The 20,809-nt window shown below is 42.4% G+C and overlaps 1 protein-coding gene across 1 annotated transcript; it reads right to left on the bottom strand.

Annotated features, from left to right (window-relative positions):
* Nucleotides 1-16,955: 16,955 nt before the first annotated feature.
* On the bottom strand, nucleotides 16,956-20,289 carry LOC100272276 (uncharacterized). Its single transcript, XM_020552559.3, has 4 exons — nucleotides 20,095-20,289; nucleotides 19,733-20,005; nucleotides 17,472-17,630; nucleotides 16,956-17,368 (listed from the first exon to the last, which is right to left on the bottom strand). The coding sequence occupies exons 1-4, from the start codon at nucleotides 20,113-20,115 to the stop codon at nucleotides 17,183-17,185; spliced, it is 639 nt and encodes a 212-aa protein (XP_020408148.1). The 5' UTR covers nucleotides 20,116-20,289; the 3' UTR covers nucleotides 16,956-17,182.
* Nucleotides 20,290-20,809: the final 520 nt, after the last annotated feature.

Genomic DNA, 20,809 nt, shown 5'->3' with positions numbered 1-20,809 from the left:
TAACGCTAACCCTAGCTTGTAGTGTGTGTTTGAAGTTATAAATTTTAGATTAAGCCTATTCACCCCCCCCTCTAGGTGACTTTCAGCGACCTTTGCTTGGTTTGGTATGAAGAAACACACTAAGGAATTTGTACAGTCCTACACCACTTGTCAACAGGCAAAACCTGATTGAGTAAAATACCTAGGGCTTCTTCTTCCCCTTCCAGTTCCAGCGCATGCATGGCATACTGTCACTCTGGACTTCATTACTGGTTTACCGAGATCCAAATGGTACAACTGTATTCTTGTGGTGGTCGATAAATTTTCAAAGTATGCTCACTTCCTTCCACTGGGCCATCCTTTTACTGCTTTGTCGGTTGCCAAATTATATCTGTCGGAAGTCTATCGTTTACATGGGTTGCCTGCTGCTATGGTGTCAGACAGGGATCCAGTGTTTACTAGCAAACTACGACAAGAACTTTTCAGACTGGGTGGTACCAAGCTGTGTTTGAGCAGTGCATATCACCCACAATCGGACGGGCAAACAGAGCGGGTAAATCAATGCTTGGAGACTTATTTACGTTGATTTGTCCATTCCTGTCCAAGCAAGTGGCTATCGTGGTTGCCATTAGCCGAGTTTTGGTATAATACAAACTCTCATTCAACTTTGGGTACTTCACCATTCGAAGTGTTGTATGGCCACAAACCAGTGCATTTTTGTCTGGATGCAAATGGGCAGTGTGTAGTCCCGGATCTGCAGATTATGCTCGAGGAAAGATAGTTGATGCTCCAGCAGATTCAATTGCATGTTTAGCGAGCCCAACAGAGAATGAAAAAGCAAGCTGACAAAGGTCGGACTAATCAGGTTTTCACTGTTGGCCAACAGGTTTTCCTTAAACTTTAGCCATATTGTCAATCTTCTGTTGCTTCTCGACCCCATCCAAAACTGACCTTTAAGTTTTTTGGTCCATTTGAAGTGGTACGCAAGATTAACTCAGTTGCTTTTGAATTGGCTCTTCCAATTGGTTGTGGTATTCACCCAATGTTTCATGTCTCACAATTAAAGCCAAAAGTGGTTTCAAGAACATTAGTTAGTCCAGTTATACCAGACCTTTCCACTGGGTTGCAATTTCCTGAAATTGTTCTAGAAACGCGACTGATCTGGCATGGAGGGAAGATAGTGTCACAGGTTTTGGTCAAATGGTCGGGATGGGATCCTTCTCTAGCAACATGGGAAGATGAAGTAATGGTGAAACAACACTTTCCTTTTGCACCAGCTTGGGGGCAAGCTAGATCTCGAGGAGGGGAATATGTCAACAACTCTACACCACGCAAGGATAGTGCCAACCCAACTATAGAGAAGCTGATGGGAGGAAAGATGACGATGGAAGCTGAAGCTGATGGAGCTGTGAAGCTGAGAAGGAACAATAGAGTTAAGAAGCCGAACTCCAAATACATTGGTGCCAACTGGCTGTAACATATGGAATGGGCATATCTCTAGTTGGGGTTTTCAGTAGCAAGTATAAAAGGAGAACTGCTGCCATTTTGTAATTTGGCTTTTGGATGTTGAACTTGAATAGGAAGTAAGAAACTTAACCACTCCACCAACTCTGAGTGATCTCTGGTATTGTTAGAGGCAAGTCTCACACATGGTCTATCGAGATCGTTGTTATTATGGTGTGGAGCATTTGAAAGTGTCGTAATGGGTGGATCTTCAATGAAATCCCTCCCACAGTCCAACGGTGCAGAAATTTATTTGTCAAAAACATGACCCTTATCTCCTATAGGATAAAAATGTCGCTAGCCGACATGTTTAAAACTTGGCTGCAAACGTTGTGAGAGATTGCCTCGTTTAAGGTTGTAATTTGTACATTCCCGAAACCCTTCTTCTATATATATATATATAAAGAAAAAGAAAAAAAACAGTAACATCATTTTCAAAAAAAAAAACATATTACAAGCATTGCATATAGAGTGTCTGTATATATGTTAGTACATTACAACGATTCTTCCCGGTGATGCTTTCCAACAACTCCCTAGCTCGCAGTCCGATCCCTTCATGTCGCGTCCTGCCTGCGATCTTCGCCTCTTCGCAGATCATGTCGTCAAGGTCGTCGTATTGTGATTCACACATAACACCTATTAAGCCCGTTTTTTGCATTGTTAATCTGGCTGATGCATGCATGTATTTTTGTGGTTACATCAGACATTAGGTGTCATAAACAAGATACATACATAAACCCTAGTTTATCGGCCGCCCGGCTGAGTAGATTAGCGCGACAAAAGCGCCGCGTATTGTGTTGCATCATGTTCATTGGATCCAAGCAATTGATTGACCCCTCGCCTAAGTACTGCTATGCACTAGTATTATTGTAGAGTGTAGACGTCTCTCGTCGGACCGAGCCATTACATGTCGTGTGTGTGTTTTTTCCAGTGTCATGACTTGATTCTTGTGATTAGGAAGCTAGAGCGTTTCGGTTTTGATAGAATAGACACGCCAACTAACACACTGAGGGGTATTCTATAATCGATCGCGCGTCTGATGTAACCACGCCCACCTTACCTGAATTTGCCCACACGCTTCGGTAGCCTTTTATTTGAGCTCTCAGGCAACTTCTTAGGACCTATTTGGAACCATCCCGCAAACTGTTTGCCGGCTATTTTTAGCGTCGAACAAACAGGATGGCTAACAAATTGGCTAATTGTTTGCTAGAGAGATGATAAGTTGTTTGGTCATTGTCACACCCGGGTTTCGGGGCACCAAGACCCGGGCGCGAACATAATCACCAGGTGTGCTGGGACCAAGTCTCACACATATGATGAATCATGGCACAGGATCGAATGTCACATCTTTACTATATAACAGGAGTTCTATACAAAATAAATAAATAATTACATTATAAGGAGACAACGGTCCAGCAACCCAAAGTTGACTGGGAGACGACGGCCTAGACCTCTCACGAACACGTCGCAGCATCCTCCAAGCGCCTCATCTAGTGGTACCTGTTCTTGACCTGTGGGGGGTGTGAGACAGCAAGAGTGAGCTCACATACGTTCATCGCTCAACAAGTTGTGGGGAATAATGTGCATGAACTCGCCAAAGATGGGAGCTCACGTGAAGTGTAAGGCTTACCAAAGAGGATGGTTGAAGCTGAGCATTGCTTTTAAAGTTGGTCAAAATTTTATTAGCAATTACTAAGTATAAGTAAATACCAACCCAATTAAATAGTAGAACAAAAGTAACATCATCACCTGCGATGCAATGCATATGACAATTTGAATTTAGTTCCATAAATTAATCATGTGAGGGTCCGAGCTGCTCATGACCGTGAGCACGGCTAGTATACCAGTTTTACACTCTGCAGAGGTTGCGCATCTTTACCCACAAGTCATGTTACCCATCTGCCAAGGGATCGCGACTTCCCATACACCTCTACCGAGGAGGCGAGGCAGGGTAACACTACGAGGCCTTTACAAAGTTCCACTAGCTTCAGAAAACCCGCTACAGTTTATAGGAAGCTCCAATGTAGGGTTCTTGCCTGACCGCCATCGCAGCAAAATCAACCAAGGACCTCCCTACACTGACCACTCCCCTACTGCCCTTGCCCCTTTCGGGTAAGGTAGTCCTCCACTAGCTTTCCTAATTAATCAGTCAAGGGCGTCCATAAACCCTTGTGGTAGCACTGTTTTCCCGGGTGGTCGCTCCATGTTCCAATTAACATAATGATCTTATCATGAACAGTAAATAACAACGGATAACAAAAGTATAATCATGAATAATGTATCTTCATACCCAAAACCACATAAAGCACTAGCAAGTACTACCCAAAAAGTTCAGTGGTAAACAAGGTATAAAGATAATCAAACTAGGGTAACCTATTGGGTCCCATCAAAATTAACCTATGCAGATCATTATGATTAATCAGAACATGAATGGGTAAAAAGAAGTGATCAAGGGCACAACTTGCCTGGCACTTGAGATTCCAAGTACCAACTTGCTTTTCAGATGACACGTGTCCTCTCGCTAGTCGTAGCAATACAAACAAATATGGTATAGATAAAATTAACATCACACCAAGCATAAGTATAAACTACGTAATAATAATCTACGCGTTGCTACGAGATCGTAGGAACAAGAATCACTAAATTCGGAGCTACGGTTATTAAGTTATGAATTTCCTAAGGTTTTATGCGCTTAAAATAGATTAAGTGAGGAATTAAATTTCTTACTGTTTTAATGACAAAACAGAGGCTCTAGGTGTTAGAGAATAAAATTACAAAATTTTAGAAAGTGGAACGGGTTAATTTGGAGTTCATATGAATTTTATATGGAATAAACAAGTTTTACAATTATTTTTATACTCAAAATCAATTTCTAAATCTCTTTTTCCTGTTTTCTTTAATTCCTGGACTGGGCGCCAATAACTGAAAAGGTCAGGGACTACAGCGCAAGTGTTCCTAAGACTCGAAAAACTCCATAACGGGACCGCGGGTTATTTTAATCAAAATCCGAGGGCTCTTTAACAAAGTTACCACAGTGAAGGGTCATCGGGTGATTCAGTCCGCCCGATCCACAATCTACGGCCCCGATTATATCTAACACAGATCGAACCGGTATGCTTCAACAGCCATTGGATCGATCACCAACGCTCTGGATCCTATCTAGACCCGATCACATCGTTCTCGTTGAATCCGATATCGACGTTACAGATCCCGTAGAGCGAATCGGTACGCAAAATGCAATCCCGGCCGCCCAAACCGGATCAACGGCCACGGATACACCATCTTCAGATCAGAGCCGTCCATTAGAAGATCTATGGCCTCAATCCATCTCCCCTACGTCCCATACACCAGGCGTTTCCCCCAGGCAGCGGCGGCGGCACCCGCACGGCGGAGGCTATCGCCGGCCGTTTCCAACCCGAGATCCCGAGCGCAGTATTTCAATCCGAAGGGCAATACACGAAAAAGGGACGACAGCTAATCGCATGGGGAACTTCTCACCTGCGAATGTGTTGCGGAGTTGCCAGCCTGCGGAGCAAGCAGGCATCACGGTGGAGCACAAACAAGACTTGGAGCACAGTTCTTCTCTTATCTGCTGCAATGCCGAGGGCGTGGCTATTTATATACTCCGAGAGGATCTCATGTCGACCAAGAAGATCGGAGTTTGTAGCGGAGTTAAGGCATGTTTGGTTTATTGCCTCAATTGCCACACTTTGCCTAACTTTTTTGCCTAAGGTTAGTTATTCAATTTGAATGACTAACCTTAGGCAAAGTGTGGCACATTTAGCCACAAACCAAACATGCTCTTAGTTACGAGGAACGCGCGGCACATGGTGATCTGTTGGGCGGAGTCCGATTTGCTGTAGAGGAGCTCGCCATGGTTTCTATTTTGATAACGCCGAGGTTGCAGGGACAGCAGTCGTGTGGGACCTTCATGGAAGGGGAGTCCGAGCTTCCTGGCGACGGGTGAGTATTTCGGTTGGGCGGCGGGTGGATCAGGGGCACATCGCGGCCACCAGGGCGCCATGGCCGAGCGTTGCGGCGCGACTGTTACGGGTAGAGCTGGAAGAAGCCCCCAGTCCACATGGCGGTGAGACAGATCCAATCAGAGTCTTGGGATCAAATCCTAACAACTCGGCGATCAAGGGAGTTCGTAACAAATTTCTGTTGCGTAGGAACGTGATCTTGCTAGCTTGATGTCACGCCGGTGTCATGCTGACATCATGCGCGGCAAGAGGAGTAAATAATACAAAAAAAAAGGAAAACGTGTGTACGTGAGTGAATTGTGGGCTGTGTACATGGGCTGTGATCGAAGGAATTGGCCCATGCGCAGGTAAGATTTTGTTTCTTTTCCTTTTCTATTTTCCTTTCCTATTTTATTTTCAAATTCCAAATTTTCAAACTTTGAATTTTTTTTACAAGATGTAGCAGCACCAAAAATATCCAGCATGTATGCAAAGTATAATTTTTTTACAGATACTAATTATTTTATTTATGCAGACAATTGCTTCAAATATATAGTGCACACATAAAAATATTTATCTCAGAAATAATTACTATTTGAATGTATAGTCTAATTAAAAGCTCATTCGATCAATTCGATATTCATTAACTATTTACTTTATTAGAAAATAATTTCTAATGTATAATATCTACTAAGAGATACTTAACTTAATTCCTTTAGAGAATATATTCAAATTTATGTATGTATATTATTTGACAAGGATAGTTTAAATCATATAAGGATCTTTATTTATTCTATTATTTAAAAACACATTCATTTAGGTCTCGAGATAAATTTTTTTGCCGATATACCTAGAATATGATTTTGGGGTGCTACAAATTCTACCCCCCTTAAAAATAATCTCGTCCTCGAGATTAGTAAGAAAAGGGATACATAAGGATTGGTTTATAATTTAGCTTTTAATCTATAATTGGTTCAAAGATCTAGAGTTTCATTTTTTTTATTGTCAATAGGGGCTGATTAGGAGAGCATAGGTATGCAGCTACTTATTAAGTAGGATATAAAAGATAGATAAGTTAGGGCAAGAATATCCTGGGGTAAGAAAGTTTACAGTGAGAAAGGACTCCTTGTTGGGTGGTAATGCATCTTGAAGATCGAGTTTGACTTCTCTCCTTCCTTGACGTGGTTGATCTTTTCCTTCTCCGGTCTTGGTCTCATTGATTCGAGGTTAGTGTATATCATCAGAGTTGGGAAGTGTGGTTAAGATAGATATGTATGAGACAGAATACATGATGCAGGTCAAAAGTTTGTTTGATGTTTGTTGGGAATAGACATATTATGCAATCCATCATGACTTTATTGGTTGGTCTGTCATTCTTTATTTAGTGTAGGGTGAACTAGGTTAAAACATGTGGATAGGGTCTAATCTATTTCACAAGTATTAACTGGTCCATTAAGTAACTCACTTTAGATTGGACCATATTATGTTAGATGGGATCTAGATTAGATTGGATATGACTAGATTAGACTAGTTTAAAGTTAGATAGATCTACCAGGGTAGGATATATATTACTAGGATATGTTAGAATCTTTTGAGGTCAGTTAGATCTATTAGGATGAGATAAAATCTTTTCAAGATAGGATGATTCTATTAAGGCAATAGAGTATCTTTTAAGATAAGGTAGATCTATTAAGCTGGATATATTTTAATTAGGATAAGTTAGGATTTTTTTTTAAGACGAGATGGATCTATGAGTGTAGGATAGAATCTTTTAAGATGAGATAGATATTGTTAGGCTAGCTACATTAATGAGGGATAATCTAGTTTATCTAGTTATTTTTATAAGCATTTTTTTATATGTATATGTAGATGTAATTGTGGACATTACTCCACAACCCATCACACTCAATCAAAGATCCAAATCAGACAAGTATCATAACAACAAACATTCAAGTGCATAGATACTTATAAAAATAGTTTTGTTTTTGCTCATAAGATTAGGTTTCCTATTCCTAAAAGTCACTTTAGGCACCGGATCTCAAAGTGTGAAATCCACATTCGTCTTTAGTAATGAAAAGGTAAGAATAATCAGAGTAAAGCGGAAATAGATGAGAGAAGATTAAGATAAGTTTAGAAAAGAATCAGAGTAGCAAAGGTAAGTAGGTAATGGTTGTCCAGTTCTATCTAGGTTTCGTCCTACAGTCAACATTCCTCTGATACCACTTCTGTCACACCCGGGTTTCGGGGCACCAAGACCCGGGCGCGAACATAATCACCAGGTGTGCTGGGACCAAGTCTCACACATATGATGAATCATGGCACAGGATCGAATGTCACATCTTTACTATATAACAGGAGTTCTATACAAAATAAATAAATAATTACATTATAAGGAGACAACGGTCCAGCAACCCAAAGTTGACTGGGAGACGACGGCCTAGACCTCTCACGAACACGTCGCAGCATCCTCCAAGCGCCTCATCTAGTGGTACCTGTTCTTGACCTGTGGGGGGTGTGAGACAGCAAGAGTGAGCTCACATACGTTCATCGCTCAACAAGTTGTGGGGAATAATGTGCATGAACTCGCCAAAGATGGGAGCTCACGTGAAGTGTAAGGCTTACCAAAGAGGATGGTTGAAGCTGAGCATTGCTTTTAAAGTTGGTCAAAATTTTATTAGCAATTACTAAGTATAAGTAAATACCAACCCAATTAAATAGTAGAACAAAAGTAACATCATCACCTGCGATGCAATGCATATGACAATTTGAATTTAGTTCCATAAATTAATCATGTGAGGGTCCAAGCTGCTCATGACCGTGAGCACGGCTAGTATACCAGTTTTACACTCTGCAGAGGTTGCGCATCTTTACCCACAAGTCATGTTACCCATCTGCCAAGGGATCGCGACTTCCCATACACCTCTACCGAGGAGGCGAGGCAGGGTAACACTACGAGGCCTTTACAAAGTTCCACTAGCTTCAGAAAACCCGCTACAGTTTATAGGAAGCTCCAATGCAGGGTTCTTGCCTGACCGCCATCGCAGCAAAATCAACCAAGGACCTCCCTACACTGACCACTCCCCTACTGCCCTTGCCCCTTTCGGGTAAGGTAGTCCTCCACTAGCTTTCCTAATTAATCAGCCAAGGGCGTCCATAAACCCTTGTGGTAGCACTGTTTTCCCGGGTGGTCGCTCCATGTTCCAATTAACATAATGATCTTATCATGAACAGTAAATAACAACGGATAACAAAAGTATAATCATGAATAATGTATCTTCATACCCAAAACCACATAAAGCACTAGCAAGTACTACCCAAAAAGTTCAGTGGTAAACAAGGTATAAAGATAATCAAACTAGGGTAACCTATTGGGTCCCATCAAAATTAACCTATGCAGATCATTATGATTAATCAGAACATGAATGGGTAAAAAGAAGTGATCAAGGGCACAACTTGCCTGGCACTTGAGATTCCAAGTACCAACTTGCTTTTCAGATGACACGTGTCCTCTCGCTAGTCGTAGCAATACAAACAAATATGGTATAGATAAAATTAACATCACACCAAGCATAAGTATAAACTACGTAATAATAATCTACGCGTTGCTACGAGATCGTAGGAACAAGAATCACTAAATTCGGAGCTACGGTTATTAAGTTATGAATTTCCTAAGGTTTTATGCGCTTAAAATAGATTAAGTGAGGAATTAAATTTCTTACTGTTTTAATGACAAAACAGAGGCTCTAGGTGTTAGAGAATAAAATTACAAAATTTTAGAAAGTGGAACGGGTTAATTTGGAGTTCATATGAATTTTCTATGGAATAAACAAGTTTTACAATTATTTTTATACTCAAAATCAATTTCTAAATCTCTTTTTCCTGTTTTCTTTAATTCCTGGACTGGGCGCCAATAACTGAAAAGGTCAGGGACTACAGCGCAAGTGTTCCTAAGACTCGAAAAACTCCATAACGGGACCGCGGGTTATTTTAATCAAAATCCGAGGGCTCTTTAACAAAGTTACCACAGTGAAGGGTCATCGGGTGATTCAGTCCGCCCGATCCACAATCTACGGCCCCGATTATATCTAACACAGATCGAACCGGTATGCTTCAACAGCCATTGGATCGATCACCAACGCTCTGGATCCTATCTAGACCCGATCACATCGTTCTCGTTGAATCCGATATCGACGTTACAGATCCCGTAGAGCGAATCGGTACGCAAAATGCAATCCCGGCCGCCCAAACCGGATCAACGGCCACGGATACACCATCTTCAGATGAGAGCCGTCCATTAGAAGATCTATGGCCTCAATCCTTCTCCCCTACGTCCCATACACCAGGCGTTTCCCCCAGGCAGCGGCGGCGGCACCCGCACGGCGAAGGCTATCGCCGGTCGTTTCCAACCCGAGATCCCGAGCGCAGTATTTCAATCCGAAGGGCAATACACGAAAAAGGGACGACAGCTAATCGCATGGGGAACTTCTCACCTGCGAATGTGTTGCGGAGTTGCCAGCCTGCGGAGCAAGCAGGCATCACGGTGGAGCACAAACAAGACTTGGAGCACAGTTCTTCTCTTATCTGCTGCAATGCCGAGGGCGTGGCTATTTATATACTCCGAGAGGATCTCATGTCGACCAAGAAGATCGGAGTTTGTAGCGGAGTTAAGTTACGAGGAACGCGCGGCACATGGTGATCTGTTGGGCGGAGTCCGATTTGCTGTAGAGGAGCTCGCCATGGTTTCTGTTTTGATAACGCCGAGGTTGCAGGGACAGCAGTCGTGTGGGACCTTCATGGAAGGGGAGTCCGAGCTTCCTGGCGACGGGTGAGTATTTCGGTTGGGCGGCGGGTGGATCAGGGGCACATCGCGGCCACCAGGGCGCCATGGCCGAGCGTTGCGGCGCGACTGTTACGGGTAGAGCTGGAAGAAGCCCCCAGTCAACATGGCGGTGAGACAGATCCAATCAGAGTCTTGGGATCAAATCCTAACAACTCGGCGTTCAAGGGAGTTCGTAACAAATTTCTGTTGCGCAGGAACGTGATCTTGCTAGCTTGATGTCACGCCGGTGTCATGCTGACATCATGCGCGGCAAGAGGAGTAAATAATACAAAAAAAAAGGAAAACGTGTGTACGTGAGTGAATTGTGGGCTGTGTACATGGGCTGTGATCGAAGGCATTGGCCCATGCGCAGGTAAGATTTTGTTTCTTTTCCTTTTCTATTTTCCTTTCCTATTTTATTTTCAAATTCCAAATTTTCAAACTTTGAATTTTTTTTACAAGATGTAGCAGCACCAAAAATATCCAGCATGTATGCAAAGTATAATTTTTTTACAGATACTAATTATTTTATTTATGCAGACAATTGCTTCAAATATATAGTGCACACATAAAAATATTTATCTCAGAAATAATTACTATTTGAATGTATAGTCTAATTAAAAGCTCATTCGATCAATTCGATATTCATTAACTATTTACTTTATTAGAAAATAATTTCTAATGTATAATATCTACTAAGAGATACTTAACTTAATTCCTTTAGAGAATATATTCAAATTTATGTATGTATATTATTTGACAAGGATAGTTTAAATCATATAAGGATCTTTATTTATTCTCTTATTTAAAAACACATTCATTTAGGTCTCGAGATAAATTTTTTTGCCGATATACCTAGAATATGATTTTGGGGTGCTACAAATTCTACCCCCCTTAAAAATAATCTCGTCCTCGAGATTAGTAAGAAAAGGGATACATAAGGATTGGTTTATAATTTAGCTTTTAATCTATAATTGGTTCAAAGATCTAGAGTTTCATTTTTTTATTGTCAATAGGGGCTGATTAGGAGAGCATAGGTATGCAGCTACTTATTAAGTAGGATATAAAAGATAGATAAGTTAGGGCAAGAATATCCTGGGGTAAGAAAGTTTACAGTGAGAAAGGACTCCTTGTTGGGTGGTAATGCATCTTGAAGATCGAGTTTGACTTCTCTCCTTCCTTGACGTGGTTGATCTTTTCCTTCTCCGGTCTTGGTCTCATTGATTCGAGGTTAGTGTATATCATCAGAGTTGGGAAGTGTGGTTAAGATAGATATGTATGAGATAGAATACATGATGCAGGTCAAAAGTTTGTTTGATGTTTGTTGGGAATAGACATATTATGCAATCCATCATGACTTTATTGGTTGGTCTGTCATTCTTTATTTAGTGTAGGGTGAACTAGGTTAAAACATGTGGATAGGGTCTAATCTATTTCACAAGTATTAACTGGTCCATTAAGTAACTCACTTTAGATTGGACCATATTATGTTAGATGGGATCTAGATTAGATTGGATATGACTAGATTAGACTAGTTTAAAGTTAGATAGATCTACCAGGGTAGGATATATATTACTAGGATATGTTAGAATCTTTTGAGGTCAGTTAGATCTATTAGGATGAGATAAAATCTTTTCAAGATAGGATGATTCTATTAAGGCAATAGAGTATCTTTTAAGATAAGGTAGATCTATTAAGCTGGATATATTTTAATTAGGATAAGTTAGGATTTTTTTTAAGACGAGATGGATCTATGAGTGTAGGATAGAATCTTTTAAGATGAGATAGATATTGTTAGGCTAGCTACATTAATGAGGGATAATCTAGTTTATCTAGTTATTTTTATAAGCATTTTTTTATATGTATATGTAGATGTAATTGTGGACATTACTCCACAACCCATCACACTCAATCAAAGATCCAAATCAGACAAGTATCATAACAACAAACATTCAAGTGCATAGATACTTATAAAAATAGTTTTGTTTTTGCTCATAAGATTAGGTTTCCTATTCCTAAAAGTCACTTTAGGCACCAGATCTCAAAGTGTGAAATCCACATTCGTCTTTAGTAATGAAAAGGTAAGAATAATCAGAGTAAAGCGGAAATAGATGAGAGAAGATTAAGATAAGTTTAGAAAAGAATCAGAGTAGCAAAGGTAAGTAGGTAATGGTTGTCCAGTTCTATCTAGGTTTCGTCCTACAGTCAACATTTCTCTGATACCACTTCTGTCACACCCGGGTTTCGGGGCACCAAGACCCGGGCGCGAACATAATCACCAGGTGTGCTGGGACCAAGTCTCACACATATGATGAATCATGGCACAGGATCGAATGTCACATCTTTACTATATAACAGGAGTTCTATACAAAATAAATAAATAATTACATTATAAGGAGACAACGGTCCAGCAACCCAAAGTTGACTGGGAGACGACGGCCTAGACCTCTCACGAACACGTCGCAGCATCCTCCAAGCGCCTCATCTAGTGGTACCTGTTCTTGACCTGTGGGGGGTGTGAGACAGCAAGAGTGAGCTCACATACGTTCATCGCTCAACAAGTTGTGGGGAATAATGTGCATGAACTCGCCAAAGATGGGAGCTCACGTGAAGTGTAAGGCTTACCAAAGAGGATGGTTGAAGCTGAGCATTGCTTTTAAAGTTGGTCAAAATTTTATTAGCAATTACTAAGTATAAGTAAATACCAACCCAATTAAATAGTAGAACAAAAGTAACATCATCACCTGCGATGCAATGCATATGACAATTTGAATTTAGTTCCATAAATTAATCATGTGAGGGTCCGAGCTGCTCATGACCGTGAGCACGGCTAGTATACCAGTTTTACACTCTGCAGAGGTTGCGCATCTTTACCCACAAGTCATGTTACCCATCTGCCAAGGGATCGCGACTTCCCATACACCTCTACCGAGGAGGCGAGGCAGGGTAACACTACGAGGCCTTTACAAAGTTCCACTAGCTTCAGAAAACCCGCTACAGTTTATAGGAAGCTCCAATGCAGGGTTCTTGCCTGACCGCCATCGCAGCAAAATCAACCAAGGACCTCCCTACACTGACCACTCCCCTACTGCCCTTGCCCCTTTCGGGTAAGGTAGTCCTCCACTAGCTTTCCTAATTAATCAGCCAAGGGCGTCCATAAACCCTTGTGGTAGCACTGTTTTCCCGGGTGGTCGCTCCATGTTCCAATTAACATAATGATCTTATCATGAACAGTAAATAACAATGGATAACAAAAGTATAATCATGAATAATGTATCTTCATACCCAAAACCACATAAAGCACTAGCAAGTACTACCCAAAAAGTTCAGTGGTAAACAAGGTATAAAGATAATCAAACTAGGGTAACCTATTGGGTCCCATCAAAATTAACCTATGCAGATCATTATGATTAATTAGAACATGAATGGGTAAAAAGAAGTGATCAAGGGCACAACTTGCCTGGCACTTGAGATTCCAAGTACCAACTTGCTTTTCAGATGACATGTGTCCTCTCGCTAGTCGTAGCAATACAAACAAATATGGTATAGATAAAATTAACATCACACCAAGCATAAGTATAAACTACGTAATAATAATCTACGCGTTGCTACGAGATCGTAGGAACAAGAATCACTAAATTCGGAGCTACGGTTATTAAGTTATGAATTTCCTAAGGTTTTATGCGCTTAAAATAGATTAAGTGAGGAATTAAATTTCTTACTGTTTTAATGACAAAACAGAGGCTCTAGGTGTTAGAGAATAAAATTACAAAATTTTAGAAAGTGGAACGGGTTAATTTGGAGTTCATATGAATTTTCTATGGAATAAACAAGTTTTACAATTATTTTTATACTCAAAATCAATTTCTAAATCTCTTTTTCCTGTTTTATTTAATTCCTGGACTAGGCGCCAATAACTGAAAAGGTCAGGGACTACAGCGCAAGTGTTCCTAAGACTCGAAAAACTCCATAACGGGACCGCGGGTTATTTTAATCAAAATCCGAGGGCTCTTTAACAAAGTTACCACAGTGAAGGGTTATCGGGTGATTCAGTCCGCCCGATCCACAATCTATGGCCCCGATTATATCTAACACATATCGAACCGGTATGCTTCAACAGCCATTGGATCGATCACCAACGCTCTGGATCCTATCTAGACCCGATCACATCGTTCTCGTTGAATCCGATATCGACGTTACAGATCCCGTAGAGCGAATCGGTACACAAAATGCAATCCCGGCCGCCCAAACCGGATCAACGGCCACGGATACACCATCTTCAGATCAGAGCCGTCCATTAGAAGATCTATGGCCTCAATCCTTCTCCCCTACGTCCCATACACCAGGCGTTTCCCCTAGGCAGCGGCGGCGGCACCCGCACGGCGGAGGCCATCGCCGGCCGTTTCCAACCCGAGATCCCGAGCGCAGTATTTCAATCCGAAGGGCAATACACGAAAAAGGGACGACAGCTAATCGCATGGGGAACTTCTCACCTGCGAATATGTTGCGGAGTTGCCAGCCTGTGGAGCAAGCAGGCATCACGGTGGAGCACCAACAAGACTTGGAGCACAGTTCTTCTCTTATCTGCTGCAATGCCGAGGGCGTGGCTGTTTATATACTCCGAGAGGATCTCATGTCGACCAAGAAGATCGGAGTTTGTAGCGGAGTTAAGGCATGTTTGGTTTATTGCCTCAATTGCCACACTTTGCCTAACTTTTTTTTGCTTAAGGTTAGTTATTCAATTTGAATGACTAACCTTAGGAACGCGCGGCACATGGTGATCTGTTGGGCGGAGTCCGATTTGCTGTAGAGGAGCTCGCCACGGTTTCTGTTTTGATAACGCCGAGGTTGCAGGGACAGCAGTCGTGTGGGACCTTCATGGAAGGGGAGTCCGAGCTTCCTGGCGACGGGTGAGTATTTCGGTTGGGCGGCGGGTGGATCAGGGGCACATCGCGGCCACCAGGGCGTCATGGCCGAGCGTTGCGGCGCGGCTGTTACGGGTAGAGCTGGAAGAAGCCCCCAGTCCACATGGCGGTGAGACGGATCCAATCAGAGTCTTGGGATCAAATCCCAACAACTCGGTGATCAAGGGAGTTCGTAACAAATTTCTGTTGCGCAGGAACGTGATCTTGCTAGCTTGATGTCACGCCGGTGTCATGCTGACATCATGCGCGGCAAGAGGAGTAAATAATACAAAAAAAAGGAAAACGTGTGTACGTGAGTGAATTGTGGGCTGTGTACACGGGCTGTGATCGAAGGCATTGGCCCAAGCGCAGGTAAGATTTTGTTTCTTTTCCTTTTCTATTTTCCTTTCCTATTTTATTTTCAAATTCCAAATTTTCAAACTTTGAATTTTTTTTACAAGATGTAGCAGCACCAAAAATATCCAGCATGTATGCAAAGTATAATTTTTTTTTACAGATACTAATTATTTTATTTATGCAGACAATTGCTTCAAATATATAGTGCACACATAAAAATATTTATCTCAGAAATAATTACTATTTGAATGTATAGTCTAATTAAAAGCTCATTCGATCAATTCGATATTCATTAACTATTTACTTTATTAGAAAATAATTTCTAATGTATAATATCTACTAAGAGATACTTAACTTAATTCCTTTAGAGAATATATTCAAATTTATGTATGTATATTATTTGACAAGGATAGTTTAAATCATATAAGGATCTTTATTTATTCTCTTATTTAAAAACACATTCATTGAGGTCTCGAGATAAATTTTTTTGCCGATATACCTAGAATATGATTTTGGGGTGCTACAGTCATTAGCCATTTGACCTTGCCAATAGGTGCTAATAGATCATGAAAGGAGAAAACGACCTTGTCGGTTCCTTTTTTCTTTTCTCTTTCGGCTAATTGGTTGTTCGTGCAGAGGTAAAACATAATATTATTCTAGACATCTGTTAGTCAAGACTCCAAACATACCTATGGTGAATCGTTCGCCCCGACTAATTATTCGTAGGCTGATTGTTTGCCACCAACAAACAATTAGCTAGGAGGATCCAACTAGGACTTTAGTGTGAAAAGCCAGAAGCCTATTCACTGCGACTTTAATCAACTGGTTTATGTTTTTTTCTACAATATTTTGTCTCTATTGATTGCAGCTAAAGCAGTTCGAAAGATTTTAATCCAGCTGTAACAAAAGGACGAGATTATATAGAAGGTTTAAATGCGTCGAGTCCAGTTATTTATGCCCGATACAAACAGTTGTGGCACGCACAATCAAAGAAACGCATTCACACTGCCACAACAACCGACCGGCCTGAGCCTGCAATTCAAAATTTGCCGGCATTCATGCTGCCGTCAGGCCTGTACACCTACCAGTTCCACAACAGGAATACAGGATGGGGAAGCGAAACGAGTGAGCAGCGGTTGAAAAGGTGGCACTGCTGCAGGAGGACACGGCACCGAATCTATTCATGGATGGCCAACAGCAGCTGCACATGGTCCTAGATTCATGGCGGTGAATAGTACATTGGGACGCAGCAGGGGATGACGACGACGAGGCAATCTGCCGGAGCACGCACATGTCCCTAGATTGTGAGGCCGCTGCCCCCCACCATTCATGGGCAAACAATGACGCGCAGAGACAGCAATAGCAAAGCCACCGGCCTCCACAGGGTCAGTCAGGGTTGTCCTCCTGGCGGTACAGGGCAAACAAAACCACTAGAGCAAGACCCACCCAATCAGATATTCAGATCAGATGTGATCCACACGGCAGCGCCGCAGCACTGTACAGCAACTCAAACCACAACCACTTTTGCTTCCAGGTCCCAATAAGACGCATATCCTTGCAATGCTAATGTTGCCTGTTGGCATAGCAACCAAAACATGTCTGTGCTGTGTACCCATTTAGATATATATAATAATAACAACAACAACAACACACGAGAGCTACTCGGAGTCGGACGAGTCGCCGGTGCCCGACTGCCGGACGCTCCGTTTGGTGGCGGCGGCGGCCTGCTTCGAAGCGTGCGCGGACCCTTCGCCGTCCAGGAAGACGACCTGGGACCTCGCCAGGCGCTCTTCCAGGTCCTCGGTGCTGAAGTCGTCCTTGCCGCCGAGCTCGTCGAAGCCGACCTTTGCGATACCAGAAGGAAAAATAAGATGGCTGTACTTGTATTGTCGAGCTATAGATACAGCGCTAAGGAATCACTAGCAGGAGGAGTGTCGTTTCGCTTACCACGTAGTCCTCGACCTTGGCGTTCTTAACTATGGCGAGGGTCGGGAGGACGACTATCCTGAGCTTCTCTGTCAGAAAGGGGGCCTTCTCGGCGTGGACCTTCACGAACCGTGTCTCCACGTGCTGTTTTGCCAGAGCCGACAAGTGCTTGTCCACGACCTGTTGCAGGTCAGGAGAGGGACATGGATACAATGAACGGATGATAAATGTATCGATAGGATTATAGAAAGACGACAACAAATACAGAACAAAGGAACATTAGCTTTAACATTGTACGACCCCAATAAAAAAAGAATTGAAAGTTCGAACAAAAAAAAACTACTTGAATCTTGCAAGAAATCCCAACCATTGCAATCTGCACCATTTGTTGTGAGGTTATGACCTTAAGGAGGGTGTCGTAGACCAGCTGCTATGCTTGATAATCCTTGCCTCCCTAGTGCTAGGATCATGGAACGGAGACGCAGGGTAAGGTACCGACTTTTGCTTGCCTTTCTTTATTCATCAAGGAATGCCCACTCCCCCATATACAGAACACAATGGGACATATCTTATGTCTCGATTCTAGATGTTAGTTGATGAGCTGGTCTTCATGCATTGGTTGTAGGCCTGTTCCCACATAACACCACTCCCCTAAGATCGAAATTACAGTGGATGGAAAGGACGGGAATAGATTGCATGTGGACTGAGATAGGTACAAGTGCATCCAAGACCTAAGTGTGTGTCCTAGTTGTTTCAGGTCTACAGAGTAAAGTAAAATATTTGATAGTTGAGGCCTGTCAATTAGACTATTTCATAGTTAATGTAAATTAAAAGTTCAAGGGATGTAAAATGTAAATTTTCCTTAAAAAATACAAAAGCAGCACTTCGTATCTTTGTTTTGGAGGAGAATTTAGGATTGACTTATGGCCTCATACTCTACTGCTAGGTACCCATCATAAGAGTTAACCACCTGACAATCTAAGCATGTGGCTCTAGCATGCTCGTCAATGTTTTTTATGGCCCCTTTGCCCCACACAAAGATGTGTGCAAACTTTTCGATTATGTTGCCTTGGAAATATCAACCAATTCAGAAAAAAATGTTAAACAAAGTAAGAGCCTGAGAGGTGCCAGCAGCAACCAATAAGAACACAGGCAAGGTCCGCATATTCACTCAAATGAGTTAGTTAGGGGAAAACGAAAGCACGAATAGCATGTCAATGGCTGGGAAATCAGCACTCCATTTGGTAGTGGAACATCAGCCACAAACTGCATTGCTGTGGTACCCTAGTCTTTTGGCAATGTTACTTAAGTAGTGCCATACTGGCATGGTGCAGATTGCAGAATGAGGCAGGAGATCGAAGAACAACAATATGATCTATATTGTTAAATCTTCACAGATCACTTTTCTGGTATTTAGAGGGAAATAACGAGATTTTTAACAAATAAACCAACATATATCAATACATGTACAAGAAAGCATCCAATGTGGCAGTAAGTGAAGTTGACCAACAAAATGGGATGTACGAACCTCTCCCGGACAAGATCAGGCCTATTCGTGTAAGTAAATGTGGAAATAGGAAAGCAATATCCAAATACTCCCAGAGCAAGTATGGTGTGGTTCTCTAGGGTATCCCATGTATGATTGTGCAAAAATAAAATAACTACTGTACTATTTTTAAGTTGACAGTGCCCACCTCCCCCCTCCCCCCCCCCCCCCCCACAACCCAAACCAAAACAAGGAAAAAACTGAGTCTCTGCTTTTGCCACTGAACTGAGTGAAAACATAATGATGAAATGTATATGAACTGGAAAGGAATGTGCCTAGGTTCCATTCTGGAGCAATCTAAGTGGAGTGTCAACATAACGAGGACAATAGAAAATTAAAACGTCAAAACTAGTCTATAGAGCTATATCAATGGGGCGCTGGCACTAAATCTTGCAGATACAACATAAATTTTAGCAGTCCAACGCATGCTGAGAAAAGGTAAGATACTAGGACCAGTATGAAAAGATATTATCTTGATAAAAAAAGAGTACGATTGTACGAAACACCATTCATAACAAAAGGCCAATTTACCACAAGATGTGCATCTAACTGCGACGAAGGGCAGATCCGATGCAGTGGTGACAGCATTCTCACTAAATCTCCACATTTGCTGGTTCCAAACAGACTCTCAACATTTGCCGAAAGGCTTGCCTTGGTCAACCAAGGTCTGCCCTTTTTATCTGCATCTAACTGCGCCAATCATACCACAACAGTGAGAATGAGAGAGAAGCGGCACCTTGCAGGGCCAGTTGTCGCGGTAGAAGTGGCAGACGAGCCGCTCGCTAGCCTTGGCGATGGAGAAGAACTCCTTCTCGGGGACCTCGGTGTACTCCCCGTGCCCCAGCGCACGCCACTTGGCGCGGCGCTCGGCGGCGCGGCGCATCTGCTGGATCCGGCGCTCGCGGAGCGCCTCGATGTCGTCCGGATCGAGGCGATCGAGCGCGGCGATCTCCTCATCGAGCTTGTCCTCCACCGCCTTCGCGGCAGACAGCACTTGCTTCTCCAAAATCTGCAGCCACCAAAAGCAGCACGCATCCCCCGCTCAGAGAGAGCAAGCACAGAGAGGGGCGGGTTGAGAAGAGGTGGGCGGATGGCTACCTGGCTGACGACTTCGTCCATGGCAGCAGCGGCGACGGGTAGAGGGAGGGAAGGAGCGGCACTGCGGCAGGCTGATCGGGATGGGAAGCGGAGGCCGGAAAGTGGAGAGGACCGGGGAAGGGCAAAGGTATAGATGGGCCATAGCTGCTGGACGGCCCGAAAAAGGTCCAGCGCTACCCCGATCAAGCCCAGTTCATCGTGTCTTTACCGGCAATGATCTATAAACCGGATATATGAGCCTGTTTGTTTCAGGTTTTATGTGGCGGGCTTCTATGATAATTTGGTTGTACGAACAATCTAAGTACTATAGAATTTAGGATCTAGAAAGTAATGGATTTTACTATTACGAGACTTGGTCGATTATGTGTTCATGTTGATTTTGGACAGTTTAGATTTCAGCGATTCTTATAGAAGCAGACTAAAATTTGGGCGTTTGGCAGTCCACAGTAGCTTCCAGTGGCCAGAATCAGCAAAAAAAAGCTGAAACAAACAGATTCAATCCTTAGGGTAAGGGGTGTTTGAATGCACTAGATCTAATATTTCATTTCCTTTATCGGTTTTGGTGCTTGATGACTATCACAACCATTCAGACTAACTAGTTTGCCTAGTCTTTGATTCACATGTTCACAAGTTCAACCGTTTAAGTTTCTAAGTCACAATCAGCTCAGATCCAACCAAATAGGGATAAAACATGGAATAGATAAAGTACCAATAG

The sequence above is a fragment of the Zea mays genome, chromosome 4 (assembly GCF_902167145.1).
Source record: "Zea mays cultivar B73 chromosome 4, Zm-B73-REFERENCE-NAM-5.0, whole genome shotgun sequence".
Classification (NCBI taxonomy): Eukaryota; Viridiplantae; Streptophyta; class Magnoliopsida; order Poales; family Poaceae; genus Zea; species Zea mays.
The sequence above is the reverse complement of the archived record's forward strand: the minus strand, read 5'-3'. Positions and strand labels throughout refer to the sequence as shown.